Here is a 14,175-nt window from a genome sequence, read left to right as displayed (position 1 = left end):
CATGTGTCATAAAAGTTGTTGTTTTGTGGCAGCAGTACATTTCAATACATAAAATATACTTAATTTATAGTTTTATTAATTAGTGTAAAAAGAGCAGAAAAAATACTGAGCATCAAACACAAAATGCTGGAGAAACTCAGCAGGTCTATGGAAAAGAATAAGTAGCTGACATTTCAGGCAGAGACCCATGTTCAGGACTTGGGACAAAATATGAGGTAGCGTTCATGGGTTAATTGCCCATTCAGAAATCTAATGGCAGAAGGGAGGAAGCCGTTCGTAAGATGTTGAGTGTGTCTTCGGGCTCCTGTATCACCTCCTTGATGGTAGCAATGAGAAGAGGGCATTGCTAGTGCCCATGATGGAGCTGACTGAGCTTACAAGTTTTCTGATCCTGTGCAGTGGCACAACCAGTAACAATGCTGTCCATAGTACATCTGTAGAAATTTCCACGTGCCTTTGATGACATACCAATTCTCGTCAAACTCCTAATGAAATATAGCCATGGCTCTGCCCTTTGTAATTTCATCAATACTTGGGCCCAGGATAAATCCTCAGAGATATTGACACCCAGGAACTTGAAATTTCTCTTTCTACTTTCGATTCCTTGATGAGGATTGGTGTATGTTCTCCCCACCTTAAGTCCCTAATCAATTGTTTGGTCTTACTGGTGTTGAGTGCAAGGTGATTAGTGTGATACAGCAGATCTATCTCACTCCTATACACATCCTTGAGGTGAGCCAGTGTTGATTATCGGCAAGAAGATTTTGTTTCCAATCTACACTGACTGTGGTCTCCCAGTGAAGAAGTCAAGACCCATTTGAGAGGGAGGCACAGAAGCCCGAGATTTGGATCTGCAGATGCTGGAAATCAAGAGCAATACACACAAAATGCTGGAGAACCTCAGCAGATCAGACAGCATCTATGGAAATGAATAAACAGTTGACATCTCAGACCAAGACCCTTCTTCAGGACGCTGCATCTTAAATAAGTGTATGACAGACTAAGAGAAAATCTACTGTGTCATTTTTCAGGATTTTAAGTATATTAAACATTGGCATAATTAATACCTTTATAAAACTTTAACAGCACAGGAATTTCTGAAAAACTAAACAGTTTTCCTCAACTCTTGAGATTTTTTATAAATGACCTGGATGAGGAAGTGGAGGGATGGGTTAGTAAATTTGCTGATGACGCAAAGACTGGGGGTGTTGTGGATAGTGTGGAGGGCTGTCAGAGGTTACAACAGGACATTAATAGGATGTAAAAACTGGGCTGAGAAGTGGCAGATGGAGTTCAATCCAGATAACTGAGATGGTTCATTTTGGTAAGTCAAATATGATGGCAGAATATAGCATTAATGGCAAGACACTTGGCAGTGTGGAGGATCAGAGGGATTTTGGTGTCTGAGTCCATAGAACACTCAAAGGTGCTATGCAGGTGGACTCTGTGGTTAAGAAAGCATACAAGTGCATTGGCCTTCATTAATCATGGGATTGTGTTTTAAGAGCTGAGGGGTAATGTTGCAGCTATATAGGCCCCTGGTCAGACCCCACTTGGAGTACTGTGCTCAATTCTGGTTGCCTCACTACAGGAAGGATGTAGAAAGTGTCCAGAGGAGATTTTACAAGGATGTTGCCTAGATTGGGGAGCATGCCATATGAGAAATAGGTTGAGTGAACTCAGCCTTTTCTGCTTGGAGTGATGGTGATAAGAGGTGACCAGATAGAGGTGTACATTGGCATTGATCGTGTGGATAGTCAGAGGCTTTTCCCCAGGGCCGAAATGGCTAGCACGAGAGGGCGTAGTTTTAAGGTGCTTGGAAGAAGGTATAGAGGAGATGTCAGGGGTAAATTTTTACGCAGAGAGTGGTGAGTGCAAGGAATGGGCTGCCGGAGGCAGAAACGATAGGGTCTTTTAAGAGACTCTTGGATGGCTACATGGAGCTTAGAAAAAATAGAGGGCCATGGGTAAAGCCTAGGTAGTTCTGAAGTAGAGACATGTTCTGAACAGCTTTGTGGGCCAAAGGGCCTGTATTATGCTGTAGGTTTTCTATGTTTCTATTTTATCAAGGTAGTCTTACAACAAATTGTGCTTAAATAATCCTTTGCTATTCACGCGCTATTGCTTAAATATCCCCACCTTTTCATCACTTTCTACTACTTAATACCATCTTGGCAACCATTTCCTTTGTAAATAATTAAGTACTTAGAAGAGAAATCACAGTATCAATTATGTGCATCAGACTACATGAGGTCAATTATTAAAAACACCAGAATGTGGCTTCTGAGGCTTAATTAAATGAATCTTTTATTTTCCAATATACAGGCAACTTTTTGTTTGTATAAATGAAAAGAACTGTTAAATGAACTGAGGTTCTGAAAGACACTATCTTAAGCATTTTACAGGTAAAATACTTCCAAAATGTATTTCCCCCTTTAACAGAAAGTGAACTGCAGCAAAATTTTACACAAACTGCAGATAGTGATTCATGATTGAGTGATCAATAATGATCAGGGATTGACAAGAACACCGTTGCTCTTCAGAGCAGTACCACATGACCTTTAACACATAGCTAAGGGAGCAGATGAAATCAAAGTTTAGCTATCTGTCAGTATTATACATTGTCAGAAAAGCACATTGCAAATAATTCACTATTCATGCATGATATTTTTCTTAAACTTTCCACTCATTTTCCAAAGATTTTATCTGATGCAGTTTATTAGCATTATAATCTCACTATTTTTTCTATTGCATTTTGTTTCCTCCTTTTGAATAGTAGTAACACTGGCTGACACATATTGCCTTTATTTCACTTCTTCAGAAGACAATGAAATAAATTTCATTTGTGCTTGATATAATTTTTCATTACAGTTCCACATAGAACAGTACAGCACAGCATGATGTGCCAATCTTCTAACCTACTCAAAGTTCATTATAACCCTCTCCCATCATAGCCTTCCATTTTCTTTCATCCAAGTCACTTAAATGCCCCTAATGCATCTTTCACCACCACCCCCAGCAGTACATTCCATGCAACCATTACAGTGTAAAAGGCCTACTCCTAATACCCCCTCTATACTTCCTTCCAATCACCTTAAAATTATGCCCATATGAATTAGCCATTTATTTCCACCTTGGGAATACAACAGCACAGTAAATAAGAAAGCATTTTATTTCAAATTCTGCTTCATGTCACATGTTGCAAACACTTCCATATCATAATTTACTTTCATCTTCATATGAAGATTCTTACTGTTTACATTCATTCACAATCAACTTGTACCAATCATACTAGAATTACAGTATTAAAGTATTAAGTCAAACCCAACAGAATTGGCTGTAAAAAGTTGAAAGATTATTGCATGTGCTTTTCTTGAACACAATACTGTTTATGGAGTACTTATGCTATTCAAAGCTACAGTACAACAAATTGTATCAAAACTACAGTATACTAAAAGTGCTTAACAGGATTTCTGGATGAGAAGATTTCAAAACCAGCAAAATGTAATTTTAAATAGAATCAGAATGGCATGACCAGCTATATACATTAGTATCATTTTGGATACAACTAAGCAGTTGAATGTGTTCCCCCCCCCCCCCCCCCCCCAAATTTTCACATAATTTTTATTGACAAATGTTCATAGAACCCTAGAATTTTACTCAGCAAGTTAAAGAGCGTAAAGCTATCAACAGAAACCTGAATAAAACTATTAGCTGACTATAAACATTTGAAATAGTTTGCTTCAAGTCTATAGCATATTTTGAAACAGTTTCAAAAAGGTATTACCCAAGTACAAATATTGTGAATCATTATATTCAGAAAATACTTACACAATTAAAATTCAGGAAATTCCAGCATTCCAAGTAATTATAACCTAAAAGTCACAATAAAATTAACTTAAGGAAAATGGCTTGTGCAATTGGAAGTATTGAACAGCAGCAATGCAAATTGAAGGGAAAAAAAGGTTTTCCCCATATATTTATAGGTCTATGGCTTTAGTTGTTAATTTTGTTGATATGGGGCACTTTGGTGAACCTTTGTATTGATTTTTTTCTTTCACTGAAACTTTATGCAGTATAACATTAGAAATGGATTTTTCTGGAGTTGCAGCAGATGTTTTAGTAACTATGTTATGCTTTGGCAGCACACAGTCAGCTTGATAAACTCTTGATACTTTCTTATTAGTCCAATCCTCAGAAACTGACTGGTTGACATTTTGATCAGAGTTCTTCGGTTTGCTGCCCAAATTCTTTTCTTTAAACGCAGCAGTATGTTTTGTATGCATTGCTAATTCAGTTTTCCAGAATCCTTCAGTAGATAAATCTTTTTGACAAGCATTGTCTCCGAGCTTATTTTGTTTAATATTAAATTTTTTTTTCAATGCTAATGAATTTTGATTAAATGACAAACCACTTTCATGACTTAATGGCTTAATTTTTGGAGAACCAAATGAAATTTTACACATTCTGGACCTGTTTGCTACTAATTTTTCATTGCTAGACGACAGTGCATTCATCCTTCTAACAGATTGACGGACTGGAGTACGTTTGAACTTTAAAGGTGATCGCACAGTTTTATATTTTGGAGTTTGATCATTTAATGAAAGACTATTAAATCGCTGAATATGTTCAACCACTTTGAAGTGATGACCATGTTCAGTGTCTGGCAGCTCTTCTACTGAATTATTTCGCAGAGGAATATCCAAAGTAGGCAACTTTGAAGAAAATTCTAAAGCTTGAGTTCCATCTGTAGAAGCTGAGCTGTCACCCTTATTTAAAGTAACCCCCAATTCATTGGCCAAGAATACAGACTGGTGCAATTCAAAGGGAGGGTGACCACCATCTGTGCCTGAAGATGGAGCAGGAAACTCACCAGGATTACAATTTTCATCCTGCTCTTTCTTTTGCTTATAGTTTGACGTTACTTGCTCAGACACCAGTCCTGGTAATGAAAATACCGTAGCACATTTTTTGTCAGTGTTAGTAGGATCTTTAACTAAAGGCGAAGATGTATTCCTGCTTTGAGGAACTTCAATTCCATTTTTCTCTTGCTGATCTGAACTACTAATGCAATTTAGATTATTGCTCATCTTAGATGTTCTGCTCACGTCAGTTGGGCAGGGATTTATTTTCCCATTCGCGAGTAATGTACTTGTAACAGGTTGGGATGGCAATTCAGTGGATGACCAATCAGATTGCCCTTCTAATGGTTGATCAGCTTTAAGGGTAGATGTACTGGGAGCTTGCTGAGAAAGCAAATTACTTCCACATAAATCATTTCCAGTGGAACATTTGTGGCCAGCAATCAATGAACAGAGGTTACATCCTGATTCAGAAAATGCTTTTTTAATTTTCAATACAGTTTCTCCAGTCTGACCATTCTCGTTTAAAGAACCACCGCTTTTTCTGATGCTGTTGTTCTGAGCAACATTCCGATTGTGCAATTCCCCAGGCACAGCGGGTGGTTTTGCTACAATTAGTGTAGGTTCTGATTGACAGCTTCCAGAATTTAGATAACTCTCTAATGTGGTTCCCACTTCCAAATGGTCACATGTTATTTGGGACTCTGTAGGACTAGCACAATTCCAAGATTTTCGATGAGCATCATTTTTGCACACTGGAGTAATAAGATTTTCTTCTGATTTACTTCTGCGCTTCCAACCTGGAAAGGAAATAAATAGAATAAGCAAAATCAATTTCAAATCAGTACAAAATGAAGCAAAGAACTAACAGTTAACTTTGAAAGTTACTGTCTTATGATGCACGTCAGTGTCTTGAAACTAAGATAGGTATGAGAACAGAGGAACCCGTACTCCTGAGAGAAGGCATGACTTGTCCTCCTCCTCTCCTTGCATGAACAGCTTAATTTTCTACAAAACATTGTCATATGTAAGACAGCAGGATCTCTCTCAAGCCTTTGTTTATTTAACTGAATATAGAGTGGTTAGTGAACATGTTTTCTTGTGCTTTGCCATCTTTTGCACAGGAATACAAACCCAGCTCTAAAGACGTGGCTGTTAAGCAGCTTGCATCTAATTGTAATTCAGTAAAATTGGGTTTTATTTTTACCTCAGCACACGGAATTCAAGCCACGCACTGGCCACCATTTTCTTCTTTGGCAGTGCCTGGTGATAAAGAGTGACTTGTTTCCATTCTTATGCTGAGAGTTCTGAGGTTAACGATGTAACCACAAATGCATCCACATTTGGGTAGGATGTACAGTATCTGAGGGGCTGACTGACTGGATAGAACAAAACTCCAATAGTCTGGCAGATTTTCTGGACCACTGGCTGTTATTTCAATATCTCACTTTTAAAGTTAGTTAGAAAGTCATAGAACACTACAGCACAGAAACAGCCTCTTTGACCCATCTAGCTCATGCCAAAATGTTATTTTGCAACCCGTACCTGGACTATAGCCCTCCATACTCCTCCCATCCATGAACTTAACCAAAATGGCAGCTCATTCCACACACTCGTACCATCCTCTGAGTGAAGCTACCCCTCATATTTCTTTTTTACTCTAAACATAGGACCTCTAGTTCTATTCTCATCCAGCCTGAAGGGAAAATTTACCTATCTTTGCCCCATATAATTTTGTAAACCTCTATCAAATCACCCCTCATTCACCTACATTCCAGGAAGTCAAGTCCTAACCTATTCAACCTTTCCCTAACTCATGTCCTCAAGTACTGGCAACATCCTTGTAAATTTTCTCTGTACTCTTTCAATCTTATTGAAATCTTTCCTGTAGGTAGGTGACCAGAACTGCACACATTACTCCAAATTTGGCCTCAAAGTCTCATTCAACCTAACATCCAATCTCCTGTACTCAATACTCTGCATTATGAAAGCCAACTTGCCAAAAGCTCTCTGTGGCTCTATCTACCTGTGTTGTCACTTTCAAGGAGTTATGGATCTACATTCTCAGATCTCAGTTCTACCACACCCCTTAATGCCCTACCAGTCACTGTATGAACCTTACCCTTGTTTGTCCTCCCAAACCGTAACACCTCACAATTGTCTGCATTAAATTCCATCTGCCATTTTTCAGCCCATTTTTTCCAAGATGGTCCAGGTCATTTTGCAAGCTTTAATAAACATTCCCCCCCCTTCCCAAAATGTCTTTGGGGGCAAACCTCGAATTCACTCCGTCTGTATGAGAATGCATTATTGACGCAGGGTCAATTTCAAGAATTTGCTGTTGAGTTTGCTTATTTTGAGGAGAAATATTTGCAGCATCGTTTCCACTTCAAGCTGTTCAAGTCTTAACACTTGTATACATGGGCAGGGATCACTGTTCCCAAGAAGGCCATGAGCTTTGAGCAATGTTTGTCTGCATAATAAACCTTTACTATGCAGGTTGGGATGACCTTAGCTTTGGAGTGTAGGCACCTTAAGGGAACAGATCCATTTATCCCATTAGGTTATCTTCAATCTAGTGGCAAGCGTGTTGGAGGTTTATTTATTTATTGAGTTACAACTCAGAACAGGCCCTTTGAGTCCTGCCACCTAGCAACCCCCAATTTAACCCTAGCCTAATCATGGGGCAATTTTCAATGACCAATTAACCAACCAGTACATCTTTGAGCTGTGGACGGGAACTGGAGTACCCAGAAAAAACCCATGCATTCCACAGGGAGGATGTACAGGTTCCTTACAGGTGGAGCCGGAATTGAACTCCAGGATGCCTTGAGCTGTAAAAGCATTGTGCTACCCGCTTTGCTACTGTGGTTTTGATGAACGTAATGCTATCAAAAAACAAAAAACACGATCAAGTATTGAGGATTTATAGGTTGTATATAGAGTATGGAGTGCAGTTCCCCCTATACGCTTTCAATTTGAAATTTTCTTTATTAAATTGCAACTGAGTACAAAAGTCAAGAAAAGTTGTTCATCTTTATATTTCAAATATACACATCAGTAACTAGTTAACAAATCTTTTTAACCAAAGATCATCCAGTTTTGATCTGAAAAATGAATTAGTTCAAAAGATGAAGGAATAGATGTTCTTAACATTTATTGCTCTCTCATATTAAGCAATATTTTCAACATCAATTCCTATTTTCCATTATTCTTCAATTACCATAAAAGGCAAATGGCAAGTAATTTATTATTTTACTACTTTAAGTTTGAATTCTTTGCATTTATTTTGGCAAAAAAAGCAACAACATTTACAAACCCCATTTCCAGAAAAGTTGGGATATTTTCCAAAATGCAATAAAAACAAAAATCTGTGATATGTTAAGACACGTGAACCTTTATTTAACTGACAAAAGTACAAAAAGATTTTCAATATTTTTACTGACCAACTTAATTGTATTTTGTAAATATACACAAATTTAGAATTTGATGGCTGAAACACACTCAACAAAAGTTGGGACAGAGGCATGTTTACCATTGTGCTACATCACCTTTCCTTTTAATAACACTTTTTAATCGTTTTGGAACTGAGGATACTAATTGTAGTAGATTTGCAATTGGAAATTTTGTCCATTCTTGCTTGATATAAGATTTCAGCTGCTCAACAGTCCGTGGTCTCCGTTGTCTGATTCTCCTCTTCATGATGTGCCATACATTTTCAATAGGAGATAGATCTGGACTGGCAGCAGGCCAGTCAAGCACACACACTCTGTGTCTACAAAGCCATGCTGTTGTAGCCCGTGCAGAATGTGGTCTGGCATTGTCCTGCTGAAATAAGCATGGACGTCCCGGGAAGAGACTTTGCCTTAATGGCAACATATGTCTCTCTAAAATCCTAATATACGCCTCAGAGTCAATGGTACCTTCACATACATGCAACTCACCCATGCTGTGGGCACTGATGCACCCCCATACCATCACAGATGCTGGCTTTTGCACCTTTTGCTGATAACAATCAGGATAGTCCTTTTCATGTTCGGCACGGAGAACTCGATGCCTGTTTTTTCCGAAAACTAGCTGAAATGTGGACTCATCTGACCACAGCACACGGTTCCACAGTCTTTCGGTCCACCTGAGATGAGCTCGGGCCCAGAGAACTCGCCGGCGTTTCTGCATGGAGTTGATGTATGGCTTCTTCCTTGCGTAATACAGTTTCAAGTTGCATTTCTGGATGCAGCGACGGACTGTGTTAAGTGACAATGGTTTTCCGAAGTACTCCCGAGCCCAGGTGGCTATAATTGTCACAGTAGCATGACGGTTTCTTAGGCAGTGCTGCCTGAGGGCTCGAAGATCACGAGCATTCAACAGTGGTTTCCGATCTTGCCCTTTACGCACTGAGATGTCTCTGAATCTTTTCACAATATTATGTACTGTAGATGTTGAAAGACCTAAATTCTCTGCAATCTTGTGTTGGAAAATGTTCCTTTTGAACTGACTAACAATTCTCTCACGAATTTTGGCACAAAGGGGTGAGCCACGACCCATCCTTGCTTGCAAAGACTGAGCCTTTGATGGATGCTACTTTTATACCCAGTCATGATACCTCACCTGCTACCAATTAGCCTGCTTAATGTAGAGTCTTCCAAACCGGTGTTACTTGAATATTCTGTGCACTTTTCAATCTTATTTTAACTCTGTCCCAACTTTTGTTGAGTGTGTTTCAGCCATCAAATTCTAAATTTGTGTATATTTACAAAATACAATTAAGTTGGTCAGTAAAACTATTGAAAATCTTTTCTTTGTACTTTTGTCAGTTAAATAAGGGTTCACGTGAATTAACATATCACAGATTTTTGTTTTTATTGCATTTTGGAAGATATCCCAACTTTTCTGGAAATGGGGTTTGTAAATCTGGGAGCTACAAGATGCTAATATACAGCTCTGGAACTTGTGTATAATAGCAACATTTAGAATGAATTCTCTGCAATCACAATATTTTCATTTATATAGTTTGAACATGATAATCTTAAAATGCATGTTGTATGGATAGAAGTTGCTTATTAAATAGCTGAACATTATTAATATTTACCCTTTGCACCATTGTCCTTCTCATCTGAGGTAAATGGGGGATCAACTGAGAACCAGTTGTGGCTGTGACCTTCACCTTGATTTGCAAGTCGCCAGCCAATGTTTTCTGAACCATTTGGTGCTGGGACTCCAAAGGAGAAGGTATTCTGCACAGAAGCGTAAAAATGTGAAAAGAAAACTTGATTTGAGACAATACGTTCAAATTATCTTGTTCAGAGTATATTTATTACCAAAGTACTTATTTGTCACCATATACATCCCTGAGATTCATTTCCTTGCAAGCATATACAATAAATCCAAGAAACAATAGAAGTAATGAAAGACTGCACCCAACAGGACAGAGAGACAATGTGCAAAAGACAACAAACTGCAAATACAAAAAAAAAAACAAGATATAATAAATAAGCAATAAATATCAAGAACATGAGATGAAAAATCCTTGAAAGCGAATCCATAGGTTGTGGGGACAGTTTAGTGATGGGACAAGTGAAGTTGAGTGAAGTTATCCCCACTGGTCAAGGATTTGATAGTTAAGGGGTATTAACTGTTCCTGAATATGGTAGTGTGGTTCCTGAGGCTCATAGAAACATAGAAAACCTACAGCGCAATACAGGCCCTTCAGTCCACAAAGTTGTGCCGAACATGTCCCTACCTTAGAAATTTCTAGGCTTACCTATAGCCCTATTTTTCTAAGCTCCATGGACCTATCCAAAAGTCTCTTAAAAGACCTAATCATATCTGCCTCCACCACCGTTGTCGGCAGCCCATTCCACGCACTCACCACTCTGAGTAAAAAAATTACCCCTGACATCTCCTCTGTACCTACTCTCCAGCACCTTAAACCTGTGACCTCTTGTAGCAACCATTTCAGCCCTGGGAAAAAGCCTCTGACTATCCACACAATCATTGCCTCACCTCTCATCCTCCGTCGCTCCAAGGAGAAAAGGCCGAGTTCACTCAACTTATTCTCATAGGGCATACTCACCAATCCAGGCAACATCCTTGTAAATCTCCTCTGCACCCTTTCTATGGCTTCCACATTTTTCCTGTAGTGAGGTGGCCAAAACTGAACACAGTACTCCAAGTGGGGTCTGACCAGGCTCCTATATAGCTGCAACATTACCTCTTGGCTCCTAAATTCAATTCCACAATTGATGAAGGCCAATACACCGTACACCTTCTTAACCACCTGCGCATTTGCTTTGAGCATCCTATGGACTCAGACCCCAAGATCCCTCTGATCCTCCACACTGCCAAGAGTCTTACTATTAATACTATATTCTGCCATCATATTTGACTTACCAGAATGAACCACTTCACACTTATCTGGGTTGAACTCCATCTGCCACTTCTCAGCCCAGTTTTGCATCCTATCAATGTCCCACTGTAACCTCTGACAGCCCTCCACACTATCCACAACACCTCCAACCTTTGTGCCATCAGCAAACTTACTAACCCAACCCTCCACTTCCTCAACCAGGTCATTTATAAAAATCACGAAGAGTAAGGGTCCCAGAACAGATCTCTGAAACACACCATTGCTGACCGACCTCCATGCAGAATATGACCCATCTACAACCACTCTCTGCCTTCTGTGGGCAAGCCAATTCTGGATCCACAAAGCAATGTCCCCTTGGATCCCATGCCTCCTTAGTTTCTCAATTTGATAAGGTGCATGGGGTACCTTATCAAATGTCTTGCTGAAATCCATATACACTACACACACTTATGGCAGCAGGAGTGAGAAGAGTATAACTTTCTCGCGACAGCACTCCATGTGGATTTGCTCAACAGTAGGTTGGGCTTTACCCATGATGTACTGGGCTGTATCCACTACTTTTTGTAGGATTTTCTATTTAAAGGCATTGGTGTTTCAACACCAGGCTGTGATGCAACCAGTCTATGTAATCTGCACCACACATCTACGGAAGTTTGTCAAACTTTTAGTTGCCACGTCAAACGTTGAACATGTACACTAATAAAACAGAATTGTAATTTATATTAATACACAAAAGGATATTTTGATCCAGTTCATCATATAAACTTGTATTTCAATTCTTGGATTATAGAACTTTTGTGTGTGAGGGAATATAATCCAAAATCATGCCTATTTTGGCAAACTATGATTTCATCAAGTTTTAATTACATATGATTAAAAACAACTCAAATTTTTAGTTAATAACCAGGAGATTCGCGATGTCTCAAAACCTCCAGTTGTTTCCAATAGCTGAGAAAATCTTCAACTAATCAAGTAATTTATCTTAAAATTCTGGCAATTCCCTTCAACTATCCAGTCCTTTACTTTCTGAGTTTAAATTATTTCAACATGTGTTAAAGATTTGTTGTAAATAATATGTCATTTTACTGTGCAGTCAGTGAAGGTTGATGGACCTCAAAACAGCACAGCAAAACACTGAGTATTTGTAGGCAAGAGAACAAGTTAGCATGAAGAGTGGTGTAACATGGAAGGAGGGTGATTAGCAAGGAAAACAAAACCAAAAACTGCAAGCTGTTTCATTTTACTGCTATAATCAAACAAAATAAACCAACTGAAAGGCAATGCTATAAAACTGCAGACAAGTTCTTACTTCACAATTTGACTGACATTTAAATTCTGCTTTTCAATGATCAGTGAAAAATGGCATTAATAATCTGATCTAATGAAGCTCCATACTTAATCCCACAGCTTCCACCAAAGCAATTTTAATTAAGTCTTTAAATAACAGCAATCCAAGATGCTAATAGAAACATGCATCATTATGCAAATTAGTCTACAAAAGATGCTAAATGGGATGTAAATAACACTTCCTTTTCAAGTGCAGTTTCAAAGTACTGAAGAGAAGATAGCAAAGGGAGGAGCACCTAAGGTGCATATTCACAGCACAGTTAAAAAAAATCTAAAATTCAAAGTGCAGCAATATCAGGTTGGGTGTGACATTTCCAAATGAAGAAGAATATTCAACTATAAATGCATTTCAAATTTTAAACCACTATTGCAATGTCGACTTACTGTGTCTTTGCTTTTTCCAAGGCTAAATCTCAAACGCAGGGACTTACGGACAATTTCTTTGCGATTAAGTTTAGGAGAAAAGCAACTACCTTTTCCTGATTCCAACCTGGAAGACAAAGGATTTCTAAATATTTTAAGCTGTCTCAGACCTTGGATGACTCTGGATGTAATTGTTGTACAGGTGGTCCCCCATTTTTCGAACGTTCACTTTATGACACCTCGCTGTTACTGAAGACCTACATTAGTTACCTGCCTTCGCTAATAGAAGGTGTTTTCACTGTTAAGAAAAATGCAGCGCGCCCCGAGCAGCCAAGCTCCCCCTGGAACTGCATTCTAGCCGCCTGTGCCTGTGAGCATCTGTGCTTTATGTTGATTTATTTTGTGCATCTGTTAGCAAGATGAGTTCTAAGGTATCGGAAAAGCCTAAAAGAGCTCGTAAGTGTGTTACATTTAGCGTAAAACTAGACATAATTAAGAGTTTCGATTGTGGTGAACAAAGTAAGGACAGTCTGCACATTGAACCATTTGCACTATTTATACGACATCCAATAATGGATAAACTAGAAAGTCTATTGCTTGAGTGGATTGATGGGTGTACAAAGCACAGTGTCCCATTAAGTTATCTTATACTAAGGAGAAATTAGTCAGTCTTTTTAATAAGCTGAAACAGAAAGCACGGGACAATGGTGATGAAAATGTTACGAAAATGGAATTTAAAGGTAGTCATGAATGGTTTGATCAGTTTCTGAGGCGAGGGCAGCTTCATAGTTTAACGTTTACTGGAGAGAGTGCTTCGGCTGATACTGAAGCTGCTGAAAAGTTCCCAGCAGAACTGAAGAGAATAATTCCAAAAGGTGGTTATTCATATAAGTGTTTAACTGTGACGGAACTGCAATTTATTGGAAAAAATTGCTGAGCACCCCAACCTCCGACGACTCAGCCTAACACACCATCATCAGTGTGCTCGCTGTCTTCCCGATTCCAGTAAGTGAAACTACACTGTACATACATTATTTCTACTTTATATAGGCTGTGTATTTTTGTGTGTTATTTGATATGATTTGGCAGCTTCATAGCTTAAAGGTTACTGGAGAAAGTGCTTCATACTGAGATTATATGTCACACTAGACAGTGCTGCAATGATTGGAGAAAAGTACTTCTACTTTATATAAGCTGTGTATTTATCATATTATTCCTGCTTTTACTATATGTTAC

At 38.7% G+C, this 14,175-nt stretch overlaps 2 protein-coding genes across 6 annotated transcripts in view; one reads left to right on the top strand and one right to left on the bottom strand.

Moving 5' to 3' along the window:
• Nucleotides 1-14,175, top strand: part of LOC140725105 (RAS guanyl-releasing protein 1-like) — a 301,300-nt gene that overhangs the window by 27,683 nt on the left and 259,442 nt on the right. The gene's annotated exons all lie outside the window — the stretch shown is intronic.
• Nucleotides 2,291-14,175, bottom strand: part of LOC140725103 (rho GTPase-activating protein 11A-like) — a 78,140-nt gene continuing 66,255 nt past the window's right edge. The window contains exons 11-13 of the mRNA XM_073040116.1: nucleotides 12,961-13,066; nucleotides 9,952-10,096; nucleotides 2,291-5,662 (exon numbers count right to left, since the gene is read on the bottom strand). Of these exons, the coding sequence (XP_072896217.1) occupies nucleotides 3,981-5,662; nucleotides 9,952-10,096; nucleotides 12,961-13,066 (1,933 nt within the window). The 3' untranslated portion in view covers nucleotides 2,291-3,980. The remainder of the gene's footprint in view (nucleotides 5,663-9,951; nucleotides 10,097-12,960; nucleotides 13,067-14,175) is intronic.

The sequence above is a fragment of the Hemitrygon akajei genome, chromosome 3 (assembly GCF_048418815.1).
Source record: "Hemitrygon akajei chromosome 3, sHemAka1.3, whole genome shotgun sequence".
Taxonomy (NCBI): domain Eukaryota; kingdom Metazoa; phylum Chordata; class Chondrichthyes; order Myliobatiformes; family Dasyatidae; genus Hemitrygon; species Hemitrygon akajei.
Note: the sequence above shows the minus strand (reverse complement) of the source record. Positions and strands in the feature narration are given on the sequence as shown.